General features: G+C 36.3%; 2 protein-coding genes across 3 annotated transcripts; both read right to left on the reverse strand.

The window, feature by feature from the left end:
• Positions 1 to 17: 17 nt before the first annotated feature.
• Positions 18 to 25,888, reverse strand: lck (LCK proto-oncogene, Src family tyrosine kinase). Of its 2 annotated transcripts, none has more exons than XM_051869079.1 (13): positions 25,712 to 25,888; positions 19,365 to 19,468; positions 16,882 to 16,945; positions 16,704 to 16,794; positions 16,400 to 16,501; positions 15,814 to 15,917; positions 15,210 to 15,359; positions 14,903 to 15,055; positions 11,285 to 11,464; positions 4,550 to 4,626; positions 1,101 to 1,254; positions 812 to 943; positions 18 to 702 (listed from the first exon to the last, which is right to left on the reverse strand). In XM_051869079.1, exons 2-13 carry the CDS (start codon positions 19,461 to 19,463, stop codon positions 497 to 499), a joined length of 1,512 nt encoding a protein of 503 aa, XP_051725039.1. In that variant the 5' UTR covers positions 19,464 to 19,468; positions 25,712 to 25,888; the 3' UTR covers positions 18 to 496. The 2 variants fall into 2 exon arrangements, with proteins under 2 accessions (XP_051725039.1, XP_051725038.1); XM_051869078.1 differs by lacking the exon at positions 25,712 to 25,888 and adding an exon at positions 21,782 to 22,076.
• fam167b (family with sequence similarity 167 member B) lies at positions 24,875 to 27,770 on the reverse strand. The gene is made up of 2 exons (XM_051869082.1): positions 27,311 to 27,770; positions 24,875 to 26,416 (listed from the first exon to the last, which is right to left on the reverse strand). The coding sequence occupies exons 1-2, from the start codon at positions 27,689 to 27,691 to the stop codon at positions 26,153 to 26,155; spliced, it is 645 nt and encodes a 214-aa protein (XP_051725042.1). The 5' UTR covers positions 27,692 to 27,770; the 3' UTR covers positions 24,875 to 26,152.

Below are 27,770 nucleotides of genomic sequence, written 5' to 3' on the forward strand. Positions count from 1 at the left end.
AGACAGAATGAGGCCAGTTTTTCTCTTGGACTGTTTTACTGGTTTAGTAGTTCAGGATGCAGATATTTATAAAAAATAAAAAGGCAAATAAAAGAGCAGAATGCACAGAAAGCAGAAATACTAAAAGCTCAAAGGGAGAACACAAAGCAGGGCTTTCACTCATGCATTGAGAGCACACTCAGAACTGATGAATTGTAGGCAGTTTTTCCTGTTTGGTTTGCCATTTAAAAATATACAGATTTTCCCAACTACTAAAAAACTATGCATGCACCTGGTTTATACATAATAGATTCTGTGGACAAAGCCTGGACAAAATCAATGTTTAAACTGTTAATCACTAGACTTTTCGAATAGAATAAGGCATAAAATCTCAGTTTTTTTTCTTCTTTTAACTACACTTGAACTGTATTTTGAAATAGTTTCCAATACAAGTCTTTAATGTGACCCCGTGGGCTGTCATTTTTTTCCAATTCTGTTGTTCGTAAGAGGAATCTTTTCAGCAGGGCTGCTCCTGGTACTGTCTTTCTGTGGCGGTGAAAAAGTCCTCTAGAACACTGCGCAGGTACTCAAAGGTGGGCCGGTTGTCTGGGTTCTCTGTCCAGCAGTGTTTCATGACCATATAGAGAGCCTCAGGGCAGTTATCGGGGCAAGGCATGCGGTACCCTCTCTCAAGGTTTGCGATCACCTCTGGGTTTGTCATCCCTGAAAGATCAGGAGTAACAGTGTGTAAAATTCTGAGAAATGACAAAATGACTTCACAATGCATTTCAAAATGAGGTCAAACAGGAAGCACATTGAGCTTCTTTGTTACCTGGATATGGGATTCTTCCATAGGTAACAATCTCTGTCAGCAGTACTCCAAACGACCAGACATCTGATTTGATCGAAAAGGTGCCATAGTTTATGGCCTCAGGTGCCGTCCATTTGATAGGAAACTTTGCACCTGTGTGATTTAAAGCAAAAGGCATCTTTTTAGGTCTCCTTTAAAGTGTTGCAGCCAGACTTTCTTGCATAAAATGAGATTCTTTGGTGATGTAGCCTAATGCTATTGTTAAATTGACAGGATAGAACAGAGCATGATGCAATTGATGCTACCTTACCCTCTCTGGCAGTGTATTCGTTATTTTCGATGAGGCGGGCGAGGCCGAAGTCAGCAATCTTGCAAATGAGCTCATCAGACACTAAAATGTTGGCAGCTCTCAGATCTCTATGGATGTAGTTCTTCTGCTCAATGTAAGCCATTCCCTCTGCGACCTGCGGGGGGCAGTAAAGTGTTAATAACAAGGCTGTGTGTGCTCATGGCTATGTTCAGAATAGAATACTACTATGCTATTATTTCTGCAGTATTTAATATGTATACCATGCAAAGTATTCATTAAAAATACTGAGATGACATATGACATTTGGTGTATATAATAGAGAATACTGTGCTAGATACTGTATCTCACAAAGCGGTACTTGTTTGACCTTAATTGACCTTTTATTACCAGCGTAAAAAAATAAACTGCAAGTAATATTTGCTAAAAAAACCGCCCATCATATTTCCTCTTCAAATCATTATTTAATCAAGCTGTCAAATGACTGTCAAACACAATTTATTCTAATTACAGTTAAAAAATTTGAGGTCAAAAAATACAATAAAATCAGTAATAATGTGATACATTATTACAATTCAAAACAACTGTTTTCTTTTTAAATATTTATAATCTGTGATACAGGATTCTTCGATGAACAAAAAGTTCAATAGAACATGATTTATTTGCAATGGAAATCTTTTGTAACATTATAAGTGTCTTTACTGTCACTTTTGATCAGTTTAATAAAATAATTATTTTTTTTTTTTTAAATAATGGAATGTACAACAACATGAAGTCATGTGACAACAATATAGCATACTATAACAGTTTATTGTTGCATAAAAGTTTCACATACTATTTTTACAAAACAGTACGCAGTAGGCTAATATTTCATTCCAAGCATAACACATTACAAACACAGACAGAGGTCAGTTCCTGAGATAGGGAGGGCCTTGCTTTTTGCTTCCTTTGATTTGACTTTTAACCTCCACTGCTCCACTCCACCCAGCACAAAACCATAGGTTTCATACAGAAGGTTGGCTTGCTGGTATACTTCCTGATGTCTGATGCATCATCTTTCATATTTTCCCCATGTTTGAGCTAGCTCCAGTTTTGACTGATCTCAGAACAGTGATGGCTGCTGAACTTCTCAGAGGTCTGCTATTTCTGACCCAGGACCGCAGTCAGAATGAGAGGGAAGGAGCATTTTCCTTTTCACATGAAATTAGACTGTGATCTGTGATTGAGGCCATATACTATCATGATTTCAATGTGTGTGTGCAGATGCATTATGGGTGATGCATGATAGTGTGATTTTCATTTGTTGCAACGCCGTCCGATTTTTATAGAGGATGTTGCACTATGACACCATGTGCATGTTTGTTCAAGGAAGTGTTACGCTTAAGCAAACAGTCAAAAACGTGTCCGTTTGATGTGAAAGTGCCTGACAGTTTTGCTTCAGAGTTGACAGGTTTGCATAAATGTGCAGGCATGCATCTAATTTGTGTGTGTGCGTGATAAGAGGCATGTAAGTAGTAATTTTGCCGAGACCTTTTAAAAGCCCTGAATGATCTCATTCACTTTATGGAGAAGAATAGCTGAAAAATATCACACAACATCTAAGCTGATCCCTAAAGCAAAACATCTCTTTTTAATGCCACTTCAAAACATTCTGTCTCTCACCTTCCCTCTTATCCTTTCACCACCAACATTTCATTGAATATCTTGCTGAAAAACGATATCATCGTTTCTTCACATTACCACGAGAAAGAAAGACCACCTCCTTACATCTATCCCATGTCACACAATCCCTGTGAACCTCTGACCTGAAACACTGCTCAAAAACATCAGTGTTTTCTCATCTTCACACTCCAATCACTCGCACACTGAGCGCATGAGACACTCTCACTATTAAAGACTTTCATACCATGAGTTATCAAGACCATCTGACAGCCTAATTTTAAACCCGATCAGTCGATTCTAGGAGAAAACCTAGAGCTAAATCAAAGCACAAACTCTCTACTCAGAAATTACTGTCTGCTTGTGAATAGTTCATGGATTCTACACTGACTGTTCCCATAATAATTAGATGTTCTTTAAATAAAGGTGCAGTAAGTGGTATTTGAACTACGCTGTTGGACATTGTTGATATTTGAAATCAACCCAAACAAGCACACCCCTTTCTTCATTGCTCCGCCTCTAAAACTCACACTCCAATTCTAACCACTCTGCTCTGAGTCGGGCTCGAACCGCTACTGGTATGCGAGGCGAATGCACTACCAATGACGCTAAGCACCGCATTCTCTAGCGGTCGTCAGTATGCAGTGGTTCAACTGCAGAACTCTCACTGTCTGGCCGCTGTTACACACGCAATGCGAGCGGATGTCTGTTTATCACAGCTGACGCACAACAAAATGCTTCACGAAAAATAAAGCGCAGTTGATGAACAAACGACAAGGAAGCACACAAAATGAACATACAGTACACACGAGTAAATACAAAGTATTCGTTGTTAGTCGCAAACAGCACAGCAGCTCCAGACAATCAAAACCCAGTGTACTCACATGAGAAGCGGGATCAAAGCAGTTTTCAGGCCTTCCCTCTTAGCTCTCTCCAGCGCTGGAAAGCTTTTCTAATATAACCGGGCCCTAAAGCGCTTCATTCCAGTGATATTCTTTTGAGCTGTTTGTATTGTGTCCCATTTCTGGTTCTGCAGTATTTTCTTTCTTTTTCTTATTTTCAAATGTCCCTCTTGCTCATTCTCTCTCCTCGACCGTCATACGCCCCCTGTTGCTGATTGGTCCCCACAAGTATAGTAATACCAGTAAATTCTGACCTTGAGGGGACATATTGTGGTCCCCATGAGGAAACAAGCTTAAATCTATGAATCATACAGAATGATCTTTTTTGAAAATCGAAAATAGCAGGAGGTTTTCTGTGATTCTGGGTAGGTTTAGGGGTAAGGTTAGTGTAGGGGCATAGAACATACAGTTTGTACAGTATAAAAAACATTATATCTATGGAATGTCCCAATAAAACATAAAAACCTAATGTTATTCTTGTGATGGCAAAGTTGATTTATACATTTTAACCAATGTAATTTAAGGAATAGTTTATTTTGTACAGTATATGTAAACACATGTATATTGTTTGTTCATCTAGCCTGTTTCTAGATTGGCTTGGGTAGTTGTTGTTGTATTAAGGTGTCTAGACTCTTTCCAGCACACACAGTCGTGCTCATTGTTAACCATGAGATTAGGAAGCAGAACAGCAGCTGAGTAAAGCTGACGTCACCAGCTTAGAGACAGTGGTCAAATAGAGGAATGAGTGATAAACAGAAAGGGGCTGAAATGTAGACTTGAGCTTGTAACAAGTACAAATTTGGGTCAGTTTTTTGTTTCCTGTGTCTAACCCCTGAGGTTTTGAATGCAGTAAAAAAAAAAAAACATATGATAGGGTCACATGCAGCCTACCTGGGCAGACATGTCGATCAGAGTACTGATGGTTAAATTAGATCCTTCTGGAGTCTTCAAAAAATCCACCAGGCTGCCTAAAACCAGAGTCAACATGACATTTTAACATATATTTTATATACAGCAAAACAATCTATGACAGAATTTATTAATGTTTCACCGCAAACCATAAAATGTTAAATATGCTCAAAGAACTAAGCTGGCTATGAAACGTCACTAGTTAGCACTAGTGAGATTGACCAGGGTATTTTCCACTCCCAGCATGCTCTGCAATAGACTGAATAGAAAATCATACAGTACATTTTTTTTTTTTTTTTACATTTTAATTATAGTTCATAAGTCTTCTGTCTTGTCTTCAACAGCCTTTTTATGAACATTCTTTTACCACAACTGAATGTTACCGGAAGAACGCTCTCTCCATCAGTCATTTTAGTTCAAAGGCAAAAGGAAACAGCAGATAGATGAATGTTGTTATTTTTGTACTTAAAACGTACTGTAAGCTCTTCTCAAAGTTTGCTAGAAGCGCAAACAACGGCACTCAGATTAGTTCCAAGAACTAGAACATAACAACTGCAGGAAATTAGTGCAGCCAGTTTGGATCAGCCGCTAAGACATTTGGTGTTAAAGGCCAAAGTTGTTGCTTTTGAGACAACAGGCTGTGTTGGAAAAAGAACTGACTGACCCTGAAGGAAATTCCCACAAAGGTGCAGCGGAAAATGCCCCGTTAGGAACTCTAATAACAAGTGGCATATATATTCCTTTGATCTCAGATCGCATCAGGGTGTAAAATTCAAGGTCGTGGGTTAAGTTTAGATGAAGTTCCAATGTTTTGAATCATTCTGTCATTGTCTCCATTGTTAAAATGACAGAGGGGTGGAAAAAGGGCACATCAACCTCTTCTTTAAAATAACAACACAGACAACAATTGTACTTTTCCTAAACAAAGAATTGGAAGATTTACAAGCTGAGTGTAGTGTTCCATTAGCTTCCTTAAAGAGGGAACACAAAGCGGGACCATTCACAAGCTGCGCCACCAGCACGCTGACGTTGTAGTAACGTGGCTGCTCCTCTTAGAGTCTTTTGTTACTGTCGGCGTCAATATGACATTCTGGAGGCCCAGCAATCCTCTCAAGGGGCAATGAGAGCAACAAACAATCCATACTGGGTTACACATGGAATAACGTGCATCGGAATACACCTGCGATGACGACCCAAAGTGCTATTGTTGCGTTAAAAAGAGAAAAGATAGGGTGTGGATGTCTTTTCTGTGAACACCTGTGACCATGGTGACCATTTATGAGTCTGATTTGTTGTAGTGAGTTTCTGGGTGGTTGGCTCTAAATTAGAAAGCATTCCCGATACCAGCCTATGGAACAAAGACTCTCTTTTTATACCTCACATTGTATCTGCCATTTCCTTTCTCTCTCACTTTCTCTGTATGCTTTCTGCTTCACTCGGTCTCTTTTTAATGTGATGGAATTCATGCTTTAACTCTGAGCCTGCCTTCTATTTGAAGTCTGCTTTGGACGTTCCTGTGCATTGTTCAAGAAGTTTGCAGTGAGATGCGGAGTATGTATGAGGGTTTTATTATGCATTAGTAGTTAGATAAACACAGAGCAACAGAGCCGCAGCTATAAAGATCTTTAACTGCTGTAAGGGCGCATTTGCTTCTCAGGATTAAAGGTTTCTCAGGATAACATCACAAAATAAAAGGGAACCAAACAATATTATAGCATCTCAAGCTTTTAAAGGAATAGTTCACCTAGAATTAAATCTGTCATCATGGTGCTTTCAACCTGCATGGTTTTCTTTTATCAGTGAAACACATTTTTCTCTATGAAGGAGACCATTTGAGAAAGGTTCACGCTGCACTTTTCAATACAGTGAAAGTGAATGGATACCAACTGCTGTCAAGCTCCAAAAATGACATTCTAAAAGCACCATAAATGTAGTCCTTAGGACTTGTGCAACATTTTCCTTTTCATTTGAAGTCATTTTGTGATCTCATAGAAAAAAGCAGCATAAACATTCTGGGCCCGTATGTACAAAACTTCTCAGAAATGCTCTTAAGTATAGTCTTAAGTTTTGACTTAAGTGTCAAAAAATTTGTAGTAAAAAGTAGGACTTTTCTAAGAGTAGGAGACTTTTATAAAGAAGCTAAAAGCAATTTTTAGTAAAGTCTAAGACTGATTCTTAAGTGCTGACTTAAGAGTTGTGAACTAAGGACTACAATGATGTCAACTCAAAATGGCCGCCCTCAACCTCGGAATCAGCCAATAGCGAGCTTGCAAGGGTGAAGTCACAGCAGCACAACACCAATAATTTAATGTTATTATTAAAAAAAATAATTTAAAAAGACACTGAAATGTTTTAATATTTAAATTTATTTTTAAAAATAGCTTTGCATTGTGCAAAATTATCACTAATTAGTACTGATGGAGTGGAATCTTTTTCAATTGATATATGTCTCTTCATTTACAATTGGAGCAATGATGTGAACAGAAGTTCTATCAATGGCTCCAACAACTCCAGGGAAGCCCACTGTCAACATAAAAGTGGCTTGCTTTTGCCGCATGGTTTGATGGTCAGTTGGAAAGTCAATGAACTGCCATAGAGTAGTGGCCAAATGTGATGTCCAGCCATATGAAAATTGACATCTTCAACCTTAATTCAAATATTTTTTTAAATGTGTTAAAAGATGTAAGCATATCGCTGGGAGTCAATTGTTTCATGTGTGATAATGAAATGAAATTTCAAATTATTTAAAAAAATTATTTTTGGCCAGGCTGTCATACAAAGAAATTATGAACACATGCAAAAACAAGAGGACCAATGAAATATTAAAAACTAATTATGTTGTAGTCAATGTGTGCTTTCTTCTGAGCTTTTTTGTTTTTCTGAAACCTGTAGCTGTAGTTTTCCTTTTTTTAATTTTTTTTTTTTTTTTTGCCAAAAATGTTGTCAGATAAATACCTTTGCTTAGTTTAGTGTGTTCTTCCTTCATATTTTAAAACATTTAAATAATATAAACATAAAAATAATAATATTTTCCTCATATTTTGATGGTAGGGTCATTTAAAAAAAAAAGGGAAAAAAAAGGTAATTACCATTTAATTTCTACAGTCAGAGCATTGATTTGTAGAGTGGGAGAAGTAGTTACATATAAAGTTATAAAAAGTTTATTCAAAGTCATTAAATGTATTAAAATGCATTAAAAGTATTAATTATTGTTTAAGTCAGTGGTTTCCAACCGCGTTCCTGGAGGCCCCCCCAACACTGCATATTTTGTATCTCTCCTTTGTCTGACACAACCATTTCAGGTCTTGCAGGTCTAATGAGCTGATGATCTGAATCAAATGTGTTTGATTAAGGAGACATGGAAAACAGGCAGTGTTGGGGGGGCCTCCAGGAACGTGGTTGGGAACCCCTGGTTTAAGTAATATTTATTAAATGTATTACATTTATTTAAAGTTATTACATTTATTATTAGGTCAGTTACAAAAAGAATTGTCAATCAAGTTTATATTGTTTTATCAACTCTATGTCATCATATAACTCCAATACATCATATCGTCATTGGAAAGCGTGTGTCCCCTCTTCTTTGCTGCCATCTTGTTACTCCTAACTAGGTTAGGAGACCTCTCCAGCTCTCCTAAATATTTAGGAGCTAAGACCTAGTCTTGACACTTAGGAGCCTTTATGAATCATACTTATTCTTAAGTCTAGGAATAAGACTAAGATTACATAATTCTTAGAATTTTGACACACTTAAGACTAAAATTTTACTCTGAGCGGCTTTATACACCCTGGTAAACATCTTTGTTGTTCTACAGTAGAAAGAAAGTCATATGATTTATGAACAACATGAGGGTGAGTAAACGATGACAGAATTTACATTTTGGGTGAACTAATACTTAGGAGGAAAGGAGTGGTAACAGATGGAAAATTGTTTAAAAAAAAAAAGGACTTCTGAAATGTTCATCTGACCCGAGTATTACAATGACAAGAACATTCTGAGAATGTGATGTGACACAAAACACAAGGACTTAATGTGTTCTACTAAACTAAAGTGGGTCATTTTATGTTCTAGAACACTCGAGGAGGGAATGCCAGATATGAAACACAAGTTCTGCATGCCATTTACAAGAGGGTTATGAGAGACGTCAGAACCGCTTAGTGAACAATGACAAGCACGTTATGTAATATGTTTGATTAAACACCAGCCATTATGAAGGAATAAACATCAGGGGCCGTATTTATCAAGTTTCTTAAAGTGCCATTTTAGTCTTAAGTGCTGAGAATTCATGAAATTTACTCCTACTTTCAAACTTAACTATAAAAGCAAGTTATCAAATTTCTTAAAGCTAAGAATCACTCTTACTCTCCCAGTTATTTAAGACAGCTCGAGAGGTCTCTCAAGTGGTTAGGAGTTGCCAATAGGGGCTTGTGATGGCACTGAGGAGACAGAGACGTGCGCAAATTTTTCAGGAGAGGAAGAATGTTTTTGAAAATGTTTAATGACGAGCAGTTAATCAAACGGTATAGTTTGAACAGAGCAGGCATCATCTTTGTCAGCGCTGGTTAATGTTGGGCTGAACTTGTTCGACTAATTCAGCAAGCAGCAGCGCTTGTTCCTCCCGCCAATTCGGTTTTCTTTTGAATTCCATGGTGGCTGATTATATCATAAAATCTAGGCTATGTATAGGCAGCACACTGGTTTAAAATTTGCAATTAAAACAAGGTGGAAAGCGTGTTTATCTTTCATTTCCAATGCGTATATCATAATGCATTCTCTTGAAAATTCTTCATGTCAAATGTGTGTTGAATGTAAACTCCTCTTAGGAATTTCACCATTCAATGTAATATATCTGAGAATATTCTTAAATAATGAAATCTATTCAGTGATTGGTCCATGCCTATTTCATCATCCAAAATTCCGTTTGTGGCACAGCAAAGTGTCGTGAATCATCTCTAAGACTGACACTTAAGATTCAGTCCTACACTTCATTTAAAGTACGACTGAGGTGCTTGATAACTAACTTTTAAGCACAGCTTTGAGCCAAGAATTTTTTTTACTCTTAAGTCAGTTCTTAGGAGTGTTCTTGTGAGTAATTCTCAGAGGCTTGATAAATACGGGCCCAGGGCCGTAACTACCATAGAAATCCCCTCAAATATTCAGTTTAGTGGTTGGGCAATGTACTGCATTTGGTCCCTCCTTTGTATTGAAAATTCACACTACCATTCAAATGTTTGGGGGTCAAATGTATGCTTTGTTTTTTTTAGTTTTTTTTTTTTTAGCAAGGATCGAATTAAATGTAATTTTGTCATTTTGAACTTTCTGTCAATAATCAAATAATCTAAAAAATTACAGTTTCTCAAAAAACTGTTTTTAACTGTGATAATAATAAATATTTCTTGAACACCAAATCAGCATATTAGAATGATTTCTGAAGGATCATGTGACACTTTAAGGGTTAGTTCACCCTAAAATAAAAATTCTGTCATTAATTACTCATTATGCGTGAGAACAAACCTCTTCCAGAAGTTCAAACATGCTTCATAACACACGAGAATGAACCTCATTACACAGCACGTTTTAGCTTTCGAAAGAGGTTTGTTCTCGTGCATCATTCAGGTTTGGTTGAGCATCTGTTTATGTTCACTGATCAAGGTTTATATGTGAGTAAAAGCCTAAATTAAATCTGCTCGTCATAAAAAGCGATCGAGTCTCTTCAGAAAATTTGGACTGAATCTATCGATTCATATGGGTTAGTTTTCCGATCTCTTTATAAACTCATTGAAGCAACAAAGATCAATTTGCAAAGGCAGTCTATGGAGAGACAGACTCAGATCTCTCAGATTTTATCAAAAAGATCTTCATTTGTGTTCCGAAGATGAACGAAAGTCTTACAGGTTTGGAACGACATGAGAGTGAGTAATTAATGACAGAATTTTCATTTTGGGGTGAGCATAACCCTTGAAGACTGGAGTAATTATGCTGAAAATTTAGCTTTGCCATTATAGAAATAAATTATATATTAAAATGCAAAAGAGTTTTTTTTAATTGTTATAATATTTCACAATATTACAGTTTTTACTGTGTTTTTGATCAAATAAATGCAGCCTTGGTAGTGTATGTTTTTGCTAAATCTCCATTTTATGAATAAACTGGGTAATGTAAGTGTTGTACGTTTACAAAGATGCATGTATAATCATAGTTAAACTTAAAATGTTCATAGCTGTGCATTCGTATATATAAAAGAGGCAGACCAAATGTCTATAAATGTAAAAACACTGTGGTCAATGAAAGAGACTGAAAAAAGTTGGCCTTCAAAATATTGCACAATCAAAGAGGCTGTTTGATATTGCTCTGCTGAGAATCATTCAGGTGAATGAGGGATGCATTTTGAGATGCCTTCATTATGTTCAAAGCCATGAGAAAGCTTTGTTTTCATAGAGCGGACACCACTGTGGAAGTGCTGTGGGCATAACACACACAAACAACACTCAGACAGTGCTCACTGTCCTGATACTACTCAGACCTGTTAGATCATGAAACCCCGATGAAAGTTTAAATGGAAATTTACTCAATGAGAGGATCTGTGTAAAGATAGTTCAGGTGAAATGCATGAATGAATCATTTAGTACTATGAAGGCTTTGTCATTTCATAGAACTCTCCCCTCCTTTTTTGCACCTTGTTTGCACGAGTGTATAGGTGCATTTGCTTGTCTCACCGTTCTCCATGTACTCTGTGATGATATAAATGGGCTCCTGTGTAACCACAGCGAAAAGTCGCACAAGTCGAGGGTGCTGCAGGGTCTTCATCAGGTTTGCTTCAGCCAGGAAAGCACTGATGGACATGGTACCTGGCTTGAGACTCTTGATAGCCACTCTACGGTTGTTGTTATACAGCCCTATACATGGAGAGAGAGAATAATTTATTAATAATGCCTTAGAGAATAATGTCTTAAAGGGTTAGTTCACCCAAAACTGAAAATAATGTAATTTATTACTCACCCTCATGCCATTCCACACCCGTAAGACCTTTGTTAATCTTCAGAACGCAAATTAAGATATTTTTGTTGAAATCCAATGGCTCAGTGAGGCCTCTATAGCCAGCAATGACATTTCCTCTCTCAAGATCCATAAAGGTACTAAAAACATATTTAAATCAGTTCATGTGAGTACAGTGGCTCAATATTAATATTATAAAGCGACGAGAATATTTTTGGTGCGCCAAAAAAACAAAATAACGACTTCTATAATGATGGCCGATTTCAAAACACTGCTTCATGAAGCTTCGGAGCATCATGAATCAGTGTGTCGAATCAGCGGTTCGGAGCGCCAAAGTCACGTGATTTCAGCAGTTTGGCGGTTTGACACGCGATACGAATCATGATTCGACACGCTGATTCATTACGCTCCGAAGCTTCCTGAAGCAGTGTTTTGAAATCGGCCATCACTATATGTCTTTATTTTGTTTTTTTGGCACACCAAAATATTCTCGTCGCTTTATAATATTAATATTGAACCACTGTACTCACATGAACTGATTTAAATATGTTTTTAGTACATTAATGGATCTTGAGAGAGGAAATGTCATTGCTGGCTATGGAGGCCTCACTGAGCCATCGGATTTCAACAAAAATATCTTAATTTGTGTTCCGAAGATTAATGAAGGTCTTAAGGGTGTGGAACGACATGAGGGTGAGTAATAAATGACAGAATTTTCATTTTTGGGTGAACTAACCTTTTAATTTAAAGGTGTAGTTCAGCCATATGAAAATTCTGTCATCAAATTTCTCATATTGATACAAATCTGTATGACATAAAAGAAGAATGCTGCTAACCAAACAGTATTGTTGCCCATTGATCTCCATTGTATGAAGAGAAAAAAAACAAAACAAAACACTGAGACATTTCTTAAAATATCTTCTTTTGTTTTCCACAGAAGAACAAAGTCATACTGTTTTGGAACATAAGGGTGAGTAAATGATAATAGAATTGTATTTTTTTGTGTTTTTTAGCTATACATTTTAGGCTCAATATTCTGATTTTCGAAAATTCACCAAGAATGATTTACTTGACACCGAACTATTTCATTAAGGTCTGAATTTAATCTTTCAGTTTGGATCACATGTTTAGAAATAAGTGGCCAAACTACTGCTTATCTACTTCCTTATCAGAATCCTTATCAGAATTTTTTTTTTTTTTATAAGGGTGTTTTTAAAGAGTTTACTATGTGAGAAATTCACAATGTTCTCCTTCATTGAGTTTCTTTGGCTTCACATTGTCTGACTGCTTGATAACCGGTTGACTTTATTTCTATGGTGTTGATTTGTGTGATGTTATCTCACAAATGAAAATGACTGAGGTTTAATGAACAGAATGATCCATTACATGGAATGGTTCTTTCATTTGAATAAAGAAAGATATTCACTGCAAAAAACCAAACAAAATGGCAGCTATGATACAGGCTCTTACGGTCACGGAGCTGACAAGTCAGTTGCTATGGCAACCAGGGACAGGAAGTGGTAAATGTAAAGCATTGATGTGACTTCTATAGTTCTATTTTTAGGGTATACACAAGACAAGCATGATTTCACTTTGAAGTTGGTTTGTTTGAAAACTGGACACATTTAAATCTTCTAAACATATGAACATATAACACATGAGTGTAGGCCATATATCATGATGCTACTGTAAACACAAACTGTGGCATCCTGTTGGTAACTAAACAAAAATATATATCATAATTAATATACTTTTATTCTATATCAAGGGGTTGAAAACCACTCTCGACCAATCTAAATTAAAATGCTTAAAAAAACAAATAAAATCAAGCTATAAATTGAAATCATATTTCTGTTGTCCCCCCTCAAAAACTTTTGTTCTTATTGAAGTATACATACAGTTCTTAAAACTTCTGTAATCACAAAATTAATTGGTTAATATAAAGTCACCATGATATCAATATTGACAATTCTTTTTTTTTCTTTTTCTTTTTTTTTATGGAATATTGTGGTATTTATTATAAATAATTTATCCCTGCACATCAATTAAAAAAAAAAAAAAAAAAATCAAAATAACTTTCCCTCCTGACTTCTCTTCTCTTCTCTTCTCTTCTCTTCTCTTCTCTTCTCTTCTCTTCTCTTCTCTGATGACGTGTTTTTCGGCGTTAGCACAGGGGCTGGTTGCATAAACTGCTTAGACTAGTCTTACAAGTTAGTCATCTCATTTTCTCTTCAGGACTGATCATAACTTTTTTAAGTCAGTTACACGAAAAGGTAGATTGGTCTAATTTGATTCCAAAAAGAAAGACTGATTAGCTTTAACTAACTGCTAGTTCATCAGACTAGTTCTTAAGGCACAATCTTAACTTAGTTGCTATGTTTATGCAACTGGCCCAAGACAGCTTGTCACTCACATAAGATCACCACTATAGCAAACCACAACAAACCAATCAATGCTCAGTGGACAAAATCAAGTTCCGCTCTACATTTTTCCTTGTTCAAGAAGCTGTTTTACTCAGATATACGTCACAGTTAGCAAGAAAAGACTCGTTTTCAACTAACTTTCGTTTTATGATGACTATAACATATTAATACTACCAGTTCTGTTCTAAAACAAGTGTTTTTGTCATAATTACAGCAGAAATAGCAAAAATATCTCGGCAGAGCTTTGAATTTTGTGTTGGACAACAACAGTCTAAAAGGTTGAGAACCACTGGTCTAGATAGATAATACAATAGCTACCACAAATGTGTTCATTTCACCCAAAATTCAGCTTTAAAAATTGTTAGTTGTGTTGTGAGTGTAAGAGTGAGTTTAAGCGCACACCCATGTGTATGAGTGTCTTAAATCGCAGGATGAGTGAGACCAAATGCTGAATGTGTTAATTTACAGTGCTCTGACCGTCTTCAGTGCTAAACATTTGTCAAACATTCCAACAATCTTACTGTATTTACAGTTCTGACATGCCAGACACACTCATAAAACTGGTAAGAGCAGCACATACACACTAGCCTGTAGATGCATGTTTATCTATACCCTTTTATGATGGTCCAATTCACAATGTTTGCTCACTTGCAAACATTTCCAGACAAGCACAGACAGACCTGGCCAGGCACAACACCTGGATGCTGAAATGAATTTTTTTTTTTTTTTTGTGGTTTATTTATTCTTATATTGGTGTTCCATGTGGTCTGACATGGTCTCGATATCCATAAAAAAATATGTGAAAATATGCTTTACAGTTACTCATCTAGAAATCGTTCCACCATTAATCCCCACTGTAAAAATAGACTAAATTCTGTAATACAGTTGAGAAATAGGAAGTAAAACACTTCTTACCCATCCATACTTCTCCAAACTGCCCCTGCCCCAGTCTGCGCTCTAGATTGAGAGACTCACGGGGTACTTCCCACTCATCCTGCCACCAGGGCTTCTGAGGGGCTCGGGTCTGACACGGCTTCACCAGGCGGGTGCATAGACCATCAGCCTCTCCTGCGCGAAGAAAGATAAACAAATGGTGTAACTTTTCATCCACACTACATTTGAGCTCTTATAAACAGCCTGATCGAACTGTTCTTGTTTTATGTCTTTTATAAATAACCTGACAACCGATTTGTCTAAGGCACATATGAACACTCAAACATACGTGAATAATGTTTGACCAGCTCTGAGAGGGAACTGAAGGAGATCTTGGTGGTGATGTAGAATCCGCCTGCGTCCAGGTTGCGGATTCTGTAGTGCTTGATGACGTCGCCCTGTGTGTGGTCAAGGTCTCTCACAGATAGGGAGAAACTACCTGAGGCACCAGAACAAGAAGACAATCAGAGGCGGCCAAGTGCACATACTGTACAGTCACACATCTACCTTCACAACACTGAGAATTTCTAGACTGGAGTCATTTTACAGTGAATGACATGTAGAAAATGTTCTAAAATTCACCCTTGAATTATCCCAATGGGTTTCCTGACACAATAACTTATTTAAAATGTATTTAAATATTATTTTAATAATATTTCTAAAATTATTTATAATTATATTTTATTTATTTGAATTTTGTAATTTTTATTAAGATTTTTTTATTATTATTATTTACTTTTTACATTTCAATTTTTTTTTATATAGTGGTACTATAAGCAATACATTCTGATCCAGCATTGTAATGTGATATGGCCCGGCTACGACGATCTCAAGGCCTCCAGCTTTTGTGTTTGTTTTTGCTATTGTGTGCAGAGCAATGCGTTGTTTCATACCTGGTGTGGTCTCACTCTCTCTGATGAGGAAGGAGCCCTGCGTGTTACCAGGGGCCAGTAATTGCCTCATGGCGTCATTCCTGGAGAGATTTTTAAAGAACCACCTGCAACACAACATTATTGTCATTTTATGAGGGCTTTGACTCATTAATTATCTTATTTGGGATCGTTTATTTTGGGTTTAAACTGTTCTAAAAATAGAGGGTTGGGGCGTTTCACTCCTCCCAAGATCTTAAAAATCTTAGACCTGAACATACGCAGAAATGTGGTGTCAGCAGTTTAGCATAGTGATGCTCAGAAACTTGTGTGATTTGTGGGAGTATTTTTTTTTCTTCTCTTTCCATTACTGACACCACGCAAATCATTTGTCATAAGCGACAAGGGATACCCTGAATGAATCAAACTTTCAGCCACAGTTTTGGGCGGCATTTCCCAAACCTCTTGTGGGGAAGCTAATTTGATCTTCTCTTTTCAAAAACCAGCTGATCTGCATACATACATTTAATACATTTAATTGTGGATTTGTTTGGGTATACATGAGTGTGTCTGTGCGCTCTGAATGCAATCGACCGTTAACATTACTTACGGTTCTGTCTCCATGCTGTTCAGTTTTGCTACAAAATTCTGTGGTATGTATCCCTTTTGCCCAGTAAACAGAGACTCCGCCATGTACCATTCAGGATCATCGCTAAGAAACACAAATATATACATACATTATAGTTCATACCACGACAGTGTTTTAAAACCAGACAAAAATTTAAATGGGGAAACCCTGACTCTGATCTAAACCTATAAGGGACACTTAGTTTAATTCATCTTCTCAAAACCCACAAGTCAACTATGTTTAGATAATCTGCAGAGAGTGTCAGTCTGTTTTAGGCGTTGCTTACGCATTTAGGATTTTCATCTTCTCCCCTTTTTCAAACCCAAGGTCGTCACTGTGGCATGGCTCATATTTGTATATGGCTACCACCAAGTTTTCTGGAATACACAGATGACAAGAGTGAGCTATCTACAACACACATTAAGAGCATATATGTAGGACAGGTGTTTGACGTGTCACCTCACCTGGAAGAGGTGATGATGGTGGAGGTGTGTACTGGGATGGATATGGAATCAGAGGATCAAAGTTCTGTGTGAGAGAGAGGAGAGAAAACAATGTCAAAATCCAGTATGAATAAAAACCTAAAAAACAACAACAAAAAGATGGCAATAGCTAGAAAACAGTGAGCAGTAATGGCCATTAAAATGATTAAAATTCTAAAAGCACACAAATAACAAATAAGATTTTAGAAATTGTCTGAAGGATAGCAGTTTTAATTATTTGATTAGCAGTTTCCCTAATGAGCTCTTTATGATATCAAAACCTCAATATCTGGATCCTTTAATCTATGCCAATAATTTATTAATGTCATAAAACACACAAAGCCACTTCCCTAAACAGGGTGGAACTGTTCTTATTTTCTTCTCTCACAGCCTATATGAAACAACTACCACTGTAAAAGTAAACATTCCATCATTCTCATTATGCAATAACAACATGTGTTGTTCTCTTTAATCTACTTCAATAAAAACAAATCACGAGGAAATGTGCCGTAAATTTAGCTAGACGTTTTAGTCTCCAATTGATTACCAACACAAAGGCTCATTTCCCTCAAATTATGTAACCCTAAGTGGGCTGATCCGTCAGAAGAATGAGTCACATTAACGCAGAAGGATCACAGTAGGAACAGATTAAATTAATTAATACATGTTTTAACCAGAAAGAATGCGTATTTGAGCCTAATTTAATCAGAAAATTAAATTCATAAATCATTTTCCACAGTTTTTTTTTAACTAAACTAAATTAAACATTGTGCAATTTCGGATTAAGACATCCCCTGAAAACACACATATTCCATTTCAGCTATATCAGCTAGGCTAATCATTTTTCAAAAACATTGTGTGTGTGTGTGTGTGTGTGTGTGTGCTTGTGTGTGCTTGTTTATATGATTCATGAGGACAAATATTTCTATAATGACATGGGTATGACACTGGTAGTACAACATAAACATGGTTTATGATGACATTTCCTGAGTCCTCGTAATTAAAATGGCTTAGATGACGCATTAGTGTGTAAAAGATCTAAACACTTCCTGTATTAAGAGGGGATAATAGGCTTCATTGGCTGTTATTTTTATCAAATCATTTTTAAGAGTGTGGGGTCAGTGGTCAACCATATTCAACCGTGTTTAGAAGATCTACTGAGATTGTCTGTTTTAATATAGGTGTTGTTTACACATTCAGGATTTTCATTGTCTCCCCTTCTCAAACCCAAGATCGTCATTTATCAGTATCATAAATGATATTCCACATTTTTGCTAAATTAAACTAAATTAAACATCATGCAATTTCGTTTGGAAAGATCACCTGAAAACACACAAATTCTATTTCAGTTTCAGCTAGGTATTTTTTTAAAAATGCTTTGTGTAGCTCTTTGTGAGACGTTGTGTTTTGTCTTATGTTATAAACCACAGAAATTTGTAATGCATGACTTTAGTGTAGAGAATGGCTCTACCACTTCCTTTCTATCTTGTCTCCCTACATATTTAGTGACTTCAGGCTGTCTCACGTTACAGGCTGCCTGTTCTTAACCGTCTCACAATTCTAGAACAATATATTAAATGAATATATAAAACTAGCACATTTTCTAACACTCAGTGTGAGTTATTCACTGACTTCCATGGGGGTTCCTACAGGAATTTTTTAGGGTGTAAAGATCGTTGTTCTTTAACCCGAATATCTTGTAATGAGCCTAGCACAGCTAGCTAACCGTAAACGATCTTAAATACGTTTAGGGGGGGAAATAACACTAAATAAGCCCTTTTCAGGGTTCTCAGAAGCAGTAGTCATAGTTGGGTAAACTTCTATAGTGGTGAATGAGAGATGACAGCAAATATAATTTTTGTATTTGCATGTGCTCTAAAAGCAAAAGAAAAAATCAACGATAGCATTTCCACAGCTTTCCAAAAGAAGGAAAACAATAGTAGTCAGAAGAGCTACCCTAAGCTGTTCTAGGCCTTTTAGAAACACCTTCGCAGTAACATTTATTTGTTTTATGTCATTTACTGCCATGGTACTATAACACAAAGTTTAGCATTATAAATGTATATTAAATTGTTTACATATGAAAATATTAAAAACTTTATTAAATTTGCGATGTTGATAACTGTTGAAACATGTCATAGTTTTTAATATATATTTGTGATGTGTAAATCTATAATATAGTGGAAAATAAGAAAAGCACTTAGCATGGTATGCTTTGACGCTATACCTTCCGATACTTTTTCCCTTCCACTTTAAAACAGGCCCTTCGGAATGAGCAAGATACAGTTGCTATGGTTACAAGCCAAATAATGCAATTTATTCTTGCGAGCGTCTGTTTAACCCTAACTAACTTACAATCTAACTTTGTGGTGACTGATATACATGCATGTAAAAAGAAAAAAAAAAGAAGTAGGCTATTATGTGTAGCTAACTTTGACATGATATTCTCTTCAGCAGACACGTACCTGACTGGCTGGAGGCTTTGGACAGTTACATTGATCACACCATTCGTCTGGATGGTAGGAGAATTCATCATCAGGATCATAAGAGCCGCAGTTCCCCATATTTACTAAGAATGAGAGAAAACAGTGACAACTGTAATAATTCTGACAATAAATTCATGGATATATTCAAGTGCAATACATGCATCGATCTAGCTCCTGGCAAACAAAGAGGGAGTTAATAGAGAGTGTATTTACTATTTTATCAGAGAAAAAAGACGAAAATATTCAGTTTATATATTTAACAATTTGTCTCCGTAGGGTAAGACAAACTGTTCTGTCTGTAAAACAAAACAAAACAAAACAAAAACAGTTCTGGACTAGATCTGTAAAGGAGGTTAATCCTCTTTATGAATTTTAGACACACTTTTTCCAACTCACACTCTAAGTTTCAGACAGTTTTCTTAACAAACGAAGGGATTTGGATTACAGTGATCCATATCCGTGTGTGTGTGTGGTTTTTTTTTTTTTTTTGCTTTTTGAATATAGCACATTCATTAAAAAAATCTCTGTATATAAGTGTTTGTATGTAAGATTGCGCTGTACTGCAGTTTATCCATATGTAAACACACAAGCCCAAAAGCATTTTCATTACCATTAAACAGAGAAATAATCAGAGTTAATGTGCTAACACAATGTATATGTCACTTTGGGGTTTGGACCCGTGAGAAACTGTGTTGTTGGGTCAGGAAAAGCTCAACCCTCAGGGTCAAACTGAACACTGTGAGCTCCTGGGATTGTTTGGGAGAACAGCCCAAATCAAAGCAGGATCTCTAAACAGAGTCAAGACTTTCCACTGATCTCTGGCATGTACCTGACCCGACCAGTATCAGTGCAAATGAGTCTCGAGAGATGTATGGCAAGGTCACATATTTTGAGTTCATATTGCTTTATGAAGAACCAAGCATAGTTAATATGAGTTTATATGCATAGTTTATATGACATAGGTGTTTCCTAGACCTTTTTAATCACTTAAAGGGATAGTCAGTGCGGTCCATTGTTGTTTTGGCTTTACTATACGGACAAAAAATACTAAGACATTTTTTTCAAAATATCTTTTGTGTTACGCAGCACAAAGTCATATGAACGACATTAGGATGAATAAATGATGACGGATGGTTTTGTGTTCATTTAGGCCTCCAGATTTTTCTGTTACATAGGATGTGTTTTTATAGGTTTGAAATGAAGTCAAAGAGATCAAATTCCTCTGGAATCCCACTGACACAATCACATGTTTTTTTATATATCACTGTCTCAATATTATACTGGAGAGCGAACAGAGGTCAAGAGGTTCAGACACGAGGGATAAACTTCACTGATTCACACCAAACAGTCAAAGTTAAGCCAAAAAAATCGGTTTGGCTTTTACTGTCTTTATTATATACAGAGCTGTTGTGTTCTATGTTATTTTAATTTACCTCAGTGTTTTAGCTGTTCTCCTGCACAAGAAAAGTGTACTATTTATGACTGACAATTACCCAAATAAATAATTAAATAAATAAATGATCTTAAGAAAGACATACATCATGATAGTATGATTTGCATGATAGGAATAGGGCAAGATTGTAATTTGTAAATGAAAGTTTAAAGTGACAGCCTTTAAGGCAGGGAATTTCCTTCTTATAATCACTGCCCCAACATTTATGAAAATCCCCCTTTTCAAAAAAAAAAAAAAAAAAAAGCCACCAGTTTTAATCTATGAAGATTTTCTATTTTACTGTTTTAATATTAAAAGTGTCAAAACTCAATCCAAAATAAAAATAAAAAATTTAACGAATTTTGATCACTTAGGAGCCGACAACGTAATAGGGTTCTAGAAATTTCGATTTAAACAGACAGTGCATAGATATTATTTAAATCCGAACACACTCACGTCTACCTTTCTACTTCACAATAGCAATATTTTACGCCTGCATTTAAAATGTACATTATTAATAATTTACTGAATGTTCTATTGCATTTTTCCCCCCAGAAAATAAAAGCTTGACATTTTTTCTATTTAGCAAATATTATGAGCTCAGCTTTAAACTCTTTTTGATTACTTTTCCTTTTTTCTTTTTAGTTTTTAAGCCTTGTGAAATGATTTTTAAGAGAGTATTACTACAGTTATTCTAAAGCCTGAGACAGTCTGAGATAGCAGACTGATAGCAGAGGGTATAGAGAGCGGATGAGAGTATAATCCGCTCTCTATACCCTCTGCTATCAGTCTGCTAGCTCAGGCTTTAGTTTTAGCTTGTAAAGTCTCATCCAATTGATCGTTTATTATATATAGATAGACTGCCTGAGAATACTTTTACAGGTCTGATAACCAGTACTCATTAAAATTCATCTGGGCTATGATTTAAGTGAAGAAAAAGTAGCAACCCACTAGTAAAACTCACCTTTTCTGTCGACAGAAGATGTTGATATCAGTGATGGGCCAGTTCAGCAGGCATTGCCATGTCGTTAGCTTTATATTTTATGAAGAACACATTTTGCCACATGCGTCTAAACCAAGATTACAAACAAAGCAATGAGATCTGTAAAGCTTCGACGTGTTTCGATGACATGTGCTGCTAAAGTTGTGTAAGTCACGTCACAGTTTGACTTCCCACCTTGACTTTCACATCATTTCTCAAAGCATCAGTCACTCACACACACACACACACACACACACACACACATACGCACACCACAGTGCTGCAAAGCAAGCTGATGATAGAGCTTCCTGTCGTTGAAGTGTTTGAGCTGATATTTAACATTTTTTCAGCAGGTGCACACTACTCTGAGCAGCTGGTGTCATTGGAGTGAAGGATTCTGGGTCAGGACTCCACTTGTCACCTGTTTTTGTGGTGCCATGATGTCAAAGAGTGGAAACTTTAACGGCACTCATGGGTTTTTGGCTTGTACTTGTACTGAATAGAGCCACAAAATTTCACATTTGAATATTTATGCTTAACAGTGTTACGTACATTCCTATTCTATGCTGCATTTGTGCCCATTTGCAAACAAAAAAAAAAAGAAAAAAAGAAAAAAGTCAGGCCTCTGATTCACTTTGAATCAAATGTTAATGAGAGAATGAGAGAATAGGCCTAATATGCAATTTGCAATAGCCCAATTCAATATGCAATAGTAAACTAATATGCAAATGGAAATTTTAAGTTAAAGTAAATTTTACTTGGATATGATGCCATCCCATCTCATGTCTCTCTTCATTATCTGTCTCTTAAACCTGTTCACTATCTCTCTCTTTGTTTCTTGCTCTCTCCGAGCAGACCACACACTTTTGTTGTGGCATCAGTCTGCAGATAGAGCATGCATTTGCAGGAAGTCACAGCCCAAACATTCAAAGGAAATGAGGTACCTTTTTAACCTTCTACTGCAGGAACACTCATCTTAATTTAGACACTTAACGCCCAAGCCTGCTATGTCCTTTGTATTTATTTTGATTTATGTTACCCGATGTGACTTTTGACCAGGTTTTTCATGTGGTGAGTCCAATGATCACAGCAGAAATAGGTGTTGTGGTTTCAGGGGTGGGGGTGGGGGGTGGATGTAGGGGGTGTTACACTGTAAAAATATTTATCATATATAGGTATATTACCCAGTTAGATTCCCTCAAAATACGAGCCACATTAGGGTCAGTTTTGCAACAGTATGTCGAATCCTGGCTGGATTTCTTGTTTAGTTTTTGGTTCACAATTTGAATAAAAGACTGAAACAATGGCTTGTTTTTCCATTCTTTGGCAGGTCTTGTGGTTGAGAAGAGGGGGGTTTGAAGGGAGGGGGGATGTTGAGTGGGGCAGATAATCTTAATAGGCAGTTACATATTCACAGTTACATCTCTTGTGAAAGCAAATGTTTATTTGATGATTTGAGATTGTGAATCCATACCAAAACTTTTCAAACTGTGGTCTTGGGAGCCCCAGGGACCACAAGAGGGTGCTAGGAGATCTGTGGAAAATTTACGCGATTAAAAATATTTTGTTTTAACAAAAAAACTAAACAACAAATATGCATAGTTATGTGATAAATGTTCATTTCTCCTTCCTTTCAACACACGTTCAATAATAATTCAAGAATTTTATTTGTGTCTCTTTCTAGGGAGATTTTATTTGCTATTGTTGTCTCACTAATTGTACGGTACTATTTTCTGTAAAGCTGCTTTGGAAAAATATGAATTAAAAGTATTATTATTCTTAAATATTGTAAGTATTATAAATGATTATAAATATTGCTGTTCAAAAAATAGTGCTATGCAAAAAGATATATGAAAATAAATTTGAATATATTTCACTTCTTATTGGGCTGAAAAAAAAATGTTAACGTATTGCATGTAAATAATTTTTTTCCCACAGGAAATAATATTTATTCATCCCATGTAACATGCAAATAGTCTATATATGTAACAGAATAATTTGAATGTACGTCAAATAAAAGTAAGGTTAGGTAGGTTATCATGATGGTTTCATTTAAACTCTACAAAGCAGAATGACACTTTCCATGGCACAGTGTTTGTTTTCTATTCTAGGCCTCGAGGAAATCTGTATCTGGAACACAACTAAACACTTTTTGTGTCTTCTCAGGTGACCTAAATAGTTCATGTTTCTCTTAAAAGGTGGAATCTAAAGCAGCCCTCATGTGAGATGTTCACTGAAGGTACTTGCCCTAATGCCACTTTGTTTATGAGATAAACTACAAAAGCTTGTAATATTAGTGTTGAGAACAGCTTAAAGAAAGAAAACTTTATCTTTCACGTCTCTCTCTCTCTCTCTCTCTTTCTCTCTCTCTCTCTCTCCCCCCCCTCTCTCTCCATATATTTATCTAGCATGAGATCATTTCTTGGCAGTCACATGGCTCCTTCTGTCAGCCAGTCCTGTCTCTGCAGTTACAATCGATAAAGCAATTGGTCCATTGTTTGACTCATTTAGTAATAAATTCAGCCTTGTCTGATAAATACCCTCTATTTTCATTCCTGTGACAACACTGCATAAAAGCCCTCTGTGTTTATTCTTGTCAGGATGTGCAAGATGGAAGAATTAAAGCAAGTTAAGAACTGCACAAAACAGTTTGGATAATTACACAAATACATAAATCAACACAATACTGTGAATACATTTTGAAGATTGTATTTACAAATAGAAATGTATTTACAAATTTAAAGCAACAGTGATGTTCAAAGGATTATGGTCCAATTTTTCTATTAACTACGACTTTTGCCTCAAAAAACTTCTAATTTTGGTTTATTAATAGTTGGTAAGGCAGTTGTTACGTTTAGGTATTGGGTAGGATTAAGGGATGTAGAATATGATCATGCAGAATAAGGCATTAATATGTGATGTATAAGTACTAATAAACAGCCAATATCCTACTGCATGCTAATAATAAGCACCTAGTTAATAGTAAGAACTGGACACTAAACTAAAGTTAGTTACAGTGAAGGATGTTTTTTCCCCCTTTCTCTTCAATTACAATATTCAATAAAATATCAAAAATAATTTTAAGGCATCTTTATTAATTTAAGGCAACTTTTAAAGCACTTTTTAGTTTTTAGATAAAAAGTCAGTCATTGTGTTCGATTTCAGTAAACAGGTTGATTGAAAGCAAAAGCATGTTTTATACCCTTAACAGCGCACTAAATATTTGTACATCAAACATTTGATTAATCAAAAAACATATTATATACATTACCATTCAAACGCTTGGGATCCATATTTTTTTAATGTTTTCAAATTAAGTGCCTGTGATGGCAAAGCCAACTTTTCAGCAGCCATTACTCCAGTGTCTCATGATCCTTTTTTAAACAATGTAAAAGCCTTTTCTTTTACTTTTAATCAATTTAATGCATCTTTGCTGAATAGATGTATTCATGTCATACATAATCTATTTTTAACAAATTGTTAATGCACATTCAGTCCCAAGACAAAATTTGTAAAAATATAAAGGTCCTCTTTGATGTTTTGATTTTATCGTGAAGCTTTTGACATAAGCATTTACAGTATATATATGCACAAAAGCAGGGCTATATTTCCTGTTCTTGTAATTACGTAAACTGAACTTTAATGGGTTCTGTGGAAGTATGAAGAACATATATTATACATATATATATATATATATATATATATATATAAACATTTAAGTCTAGGAACCTCACTGTGTATATGAAAGTTTCCCAAGCACAACATTCTCAAACATCAAGCAAAACAGGTATGTTAGACCAACCACCGACAGTGGGCTGAAAAGCTTCTCACTTGTTGCAGCTCTGAGCCTTATAGTGTGGGTTATTTTTAGGTTTTAATAGAGGAGGTGACAAAATGTCTAAACAAACTCACACTTCCTGTGAGGCTGCTGCTCAGGATCACAGCCAAGCCGACGGGAGAGTGTTTCATCTCCTGAGCAGTCAGGAACACTGATGGGAGTGTGTGCCAATCACAGGCCTTTTGACACAGAAGCAGGTTCCTCCTGATTCTTAGCTCAGATATTTTCAAATGTAAATATAAACTCTTCCCCAACTCTCAGGACTTTTTCAGACCTGTGGTGAGTCCACTTTCACAAGTGGTTTAATAATAGATGTGAAGATAATGGTTTGCTGTTGTATTGCTGGTTACTGCATTTCCAGATATGACCACCAGTCTGGTCAAACAAAGTTCAATAAGGCTAAGCGATTTGAAGCATTTTTATTATTATAGTCCAATTTTAATGAAATAAAATTGGCTTCCAGTGTCAGTACAATAGAAGTTCTGCTTGGAGTTTTCTTGAGGGGCATCTGCCTCTCAACAGAGTGAGAATCGTCTGGAATTGAGGTTCATTTTGGTGAGACCAAGATGTTTGAGAGTTGTGGAAAGAGTGAAGGCGGCTTTCATGGGGATGTCACACAGCAGGTCTGATTCCTCCTCGCACTCCTCCAGCTCATACGTGGCGTCATCCAGCATCTCTTTGTGACGGTGACACACCTGCTCCACCTTCAGCCTGTGGATCTCCCCCCGTAAGTGAATCAACTGCCGTGCGAGATGGTTATCCTGCATCTGCATCTCCCTCTGAGGAGAAATGAGAAAGAGAGAAAGAGAGAGCGAGAATGATTTTATAGCTCACACATTTCTGTGGACTACAGCTAAAACCAGATACTTTGATAACCAGCAGTAATTATAATGAGTTTAAATTATTCAGAACAGCAGTCACACATGCAGGGAATTGTCCACACCTTTCTGTCGAACACCCACTCAAGTTTCTGCAGCTGTGTGGCATTTAAGTGTAATACGCCGAGAGACTAGAGTCATTCCACCTGTGTTGTACTATGCCAAAGATTTCAACATCAGTTGAGCAGTCTGCCTCTTTAGCCAAATCAAATTGACTGCTTAACTGTCAATTATGTAATTTTATACTATATGTACAGTATATTGTTTATTTAAACTTATATTTAACATTAGTAATTTGGCTTTTTATGCACTACTGTTCAAATGTTTGGAGTCCATAAGATTTTTAACTTTTTTTTTTAAAGAAGTTTCTTATGCTCACCAAGTCTGCATTTATTTGATTATCAACTTAAAATATTCATGTGATGTCAAAGCTGATTCTTTGATTAATAGAAAGATCAAAAGAACAGCATTTGTTTGAAATAGAAATATTTTGCAACATTATAAATGTCTTTACTGTCCCTTTTGATTATATTAATGCATCCTTGCTGAATAAAAGTATTTATTTGTTTCCAAAAAAATAAAGAAATAAAATAAAAATAAAAAGAATACTGACCCCAAACTTTTGAATGGTATTGTTTCTTGTATGTTTAAGAACAACTTGAAAAAAAATGCTTTTTATTGATTAGATAGATAAATAGATAGATAATTTATTATATTACTTATTAGACAATGACCATATAAACTTAGCCAAAAGTTAAAACAAAATATAAAGCTTATGAAATATAAATACAATACCAGTTCGTTTCTGAGCCACTGTAACGCGTCGTCTATCGTATCAAAGCCGCATATATTCTTATAAGGCATCCCATCTTTCCAGTCGTCGGATAGCTGGGTGTCCTTCTCCACAGATTCTGGGCTGCTGACATTTGAACTGTCTGTGGCATCAATCCACGGGCGAGCCTGCAGTCGCTCTTTCCATTCTAAGTACGACGGTCTGCGCGTTTGGAGTTTGAGTTTCTCTGTCAGGGCTTTCACACTGTCCAGATCCTCCATATCTCCCTCAGAGCTCTCGTCTGCTCCCAGCTCTCTGAACTCCATCACTGTGCTGCTTTCATTCCAGCTGGGCGAGACTGTGACTTGTGACTGCTCAGACATGTGCACTGTGTGCCTGATCATGTGCACGAGTGATTAATCTCAAGAGGTGTGCTGTGCTCATGTCTATATAGACAGAAAAGTGACCGCCCATGTCCTGCAG

This window comes from Ctenopharyngodon idella, chromosome 17 (genome assembly GCF_019924925.1).
Source record: "Ctenopharyngodon idella isolate HZGC_01 chromosome 17, HZGC01, whole genome shotgun sequence".
Classification (NCBI taxonomy): Eukaryota; Metazoa; Chordata; class Actinopteri; order Cypriniformes; family Xenocyprididae; genus Ctenopharyngodon; species Ctenopharyngodon idella.

Excerpts from the sequence above, each read along its gene's own strand:
- lck (XM_051869079.1), bottom strand. The coding sequence starts at position 19,463 with ATGGGGAACTGCGGCTCTTATGATCCTGATGATGAATTCTCCTACCAT. Across the intron at positions 15,360-15,813 it reads AGAGAGTGAGACCACACCAG|GTAGTTTCTCCCTATCTGTG; the intron begins GTATGAAACAAC and ends CTGGTGCCTCAG. Across the intron at positions 11,465-14,902 it reads GTTTGGAGAAGTATGGATGG|GGCTGTATAACAACAACCGT; the intron begins GTAAGAAGTGTT and ends CTCCATGTATAG.
- fam167b (XM_051869082.1), bottom strand. The coding sequence starts at position 27,691 with ATGATCAGGCACACAGTGCACATGTCTGAGCAGTCACAAGTCACAGTC. Across the intron at positions 26,417-27,310 it reads AGTGGCTCAGAAACGAACTG|AGGGAGATGCAGATGCAGGA; the intron begins GTATTGTATTTA and ends ATTTCTCCTCAG.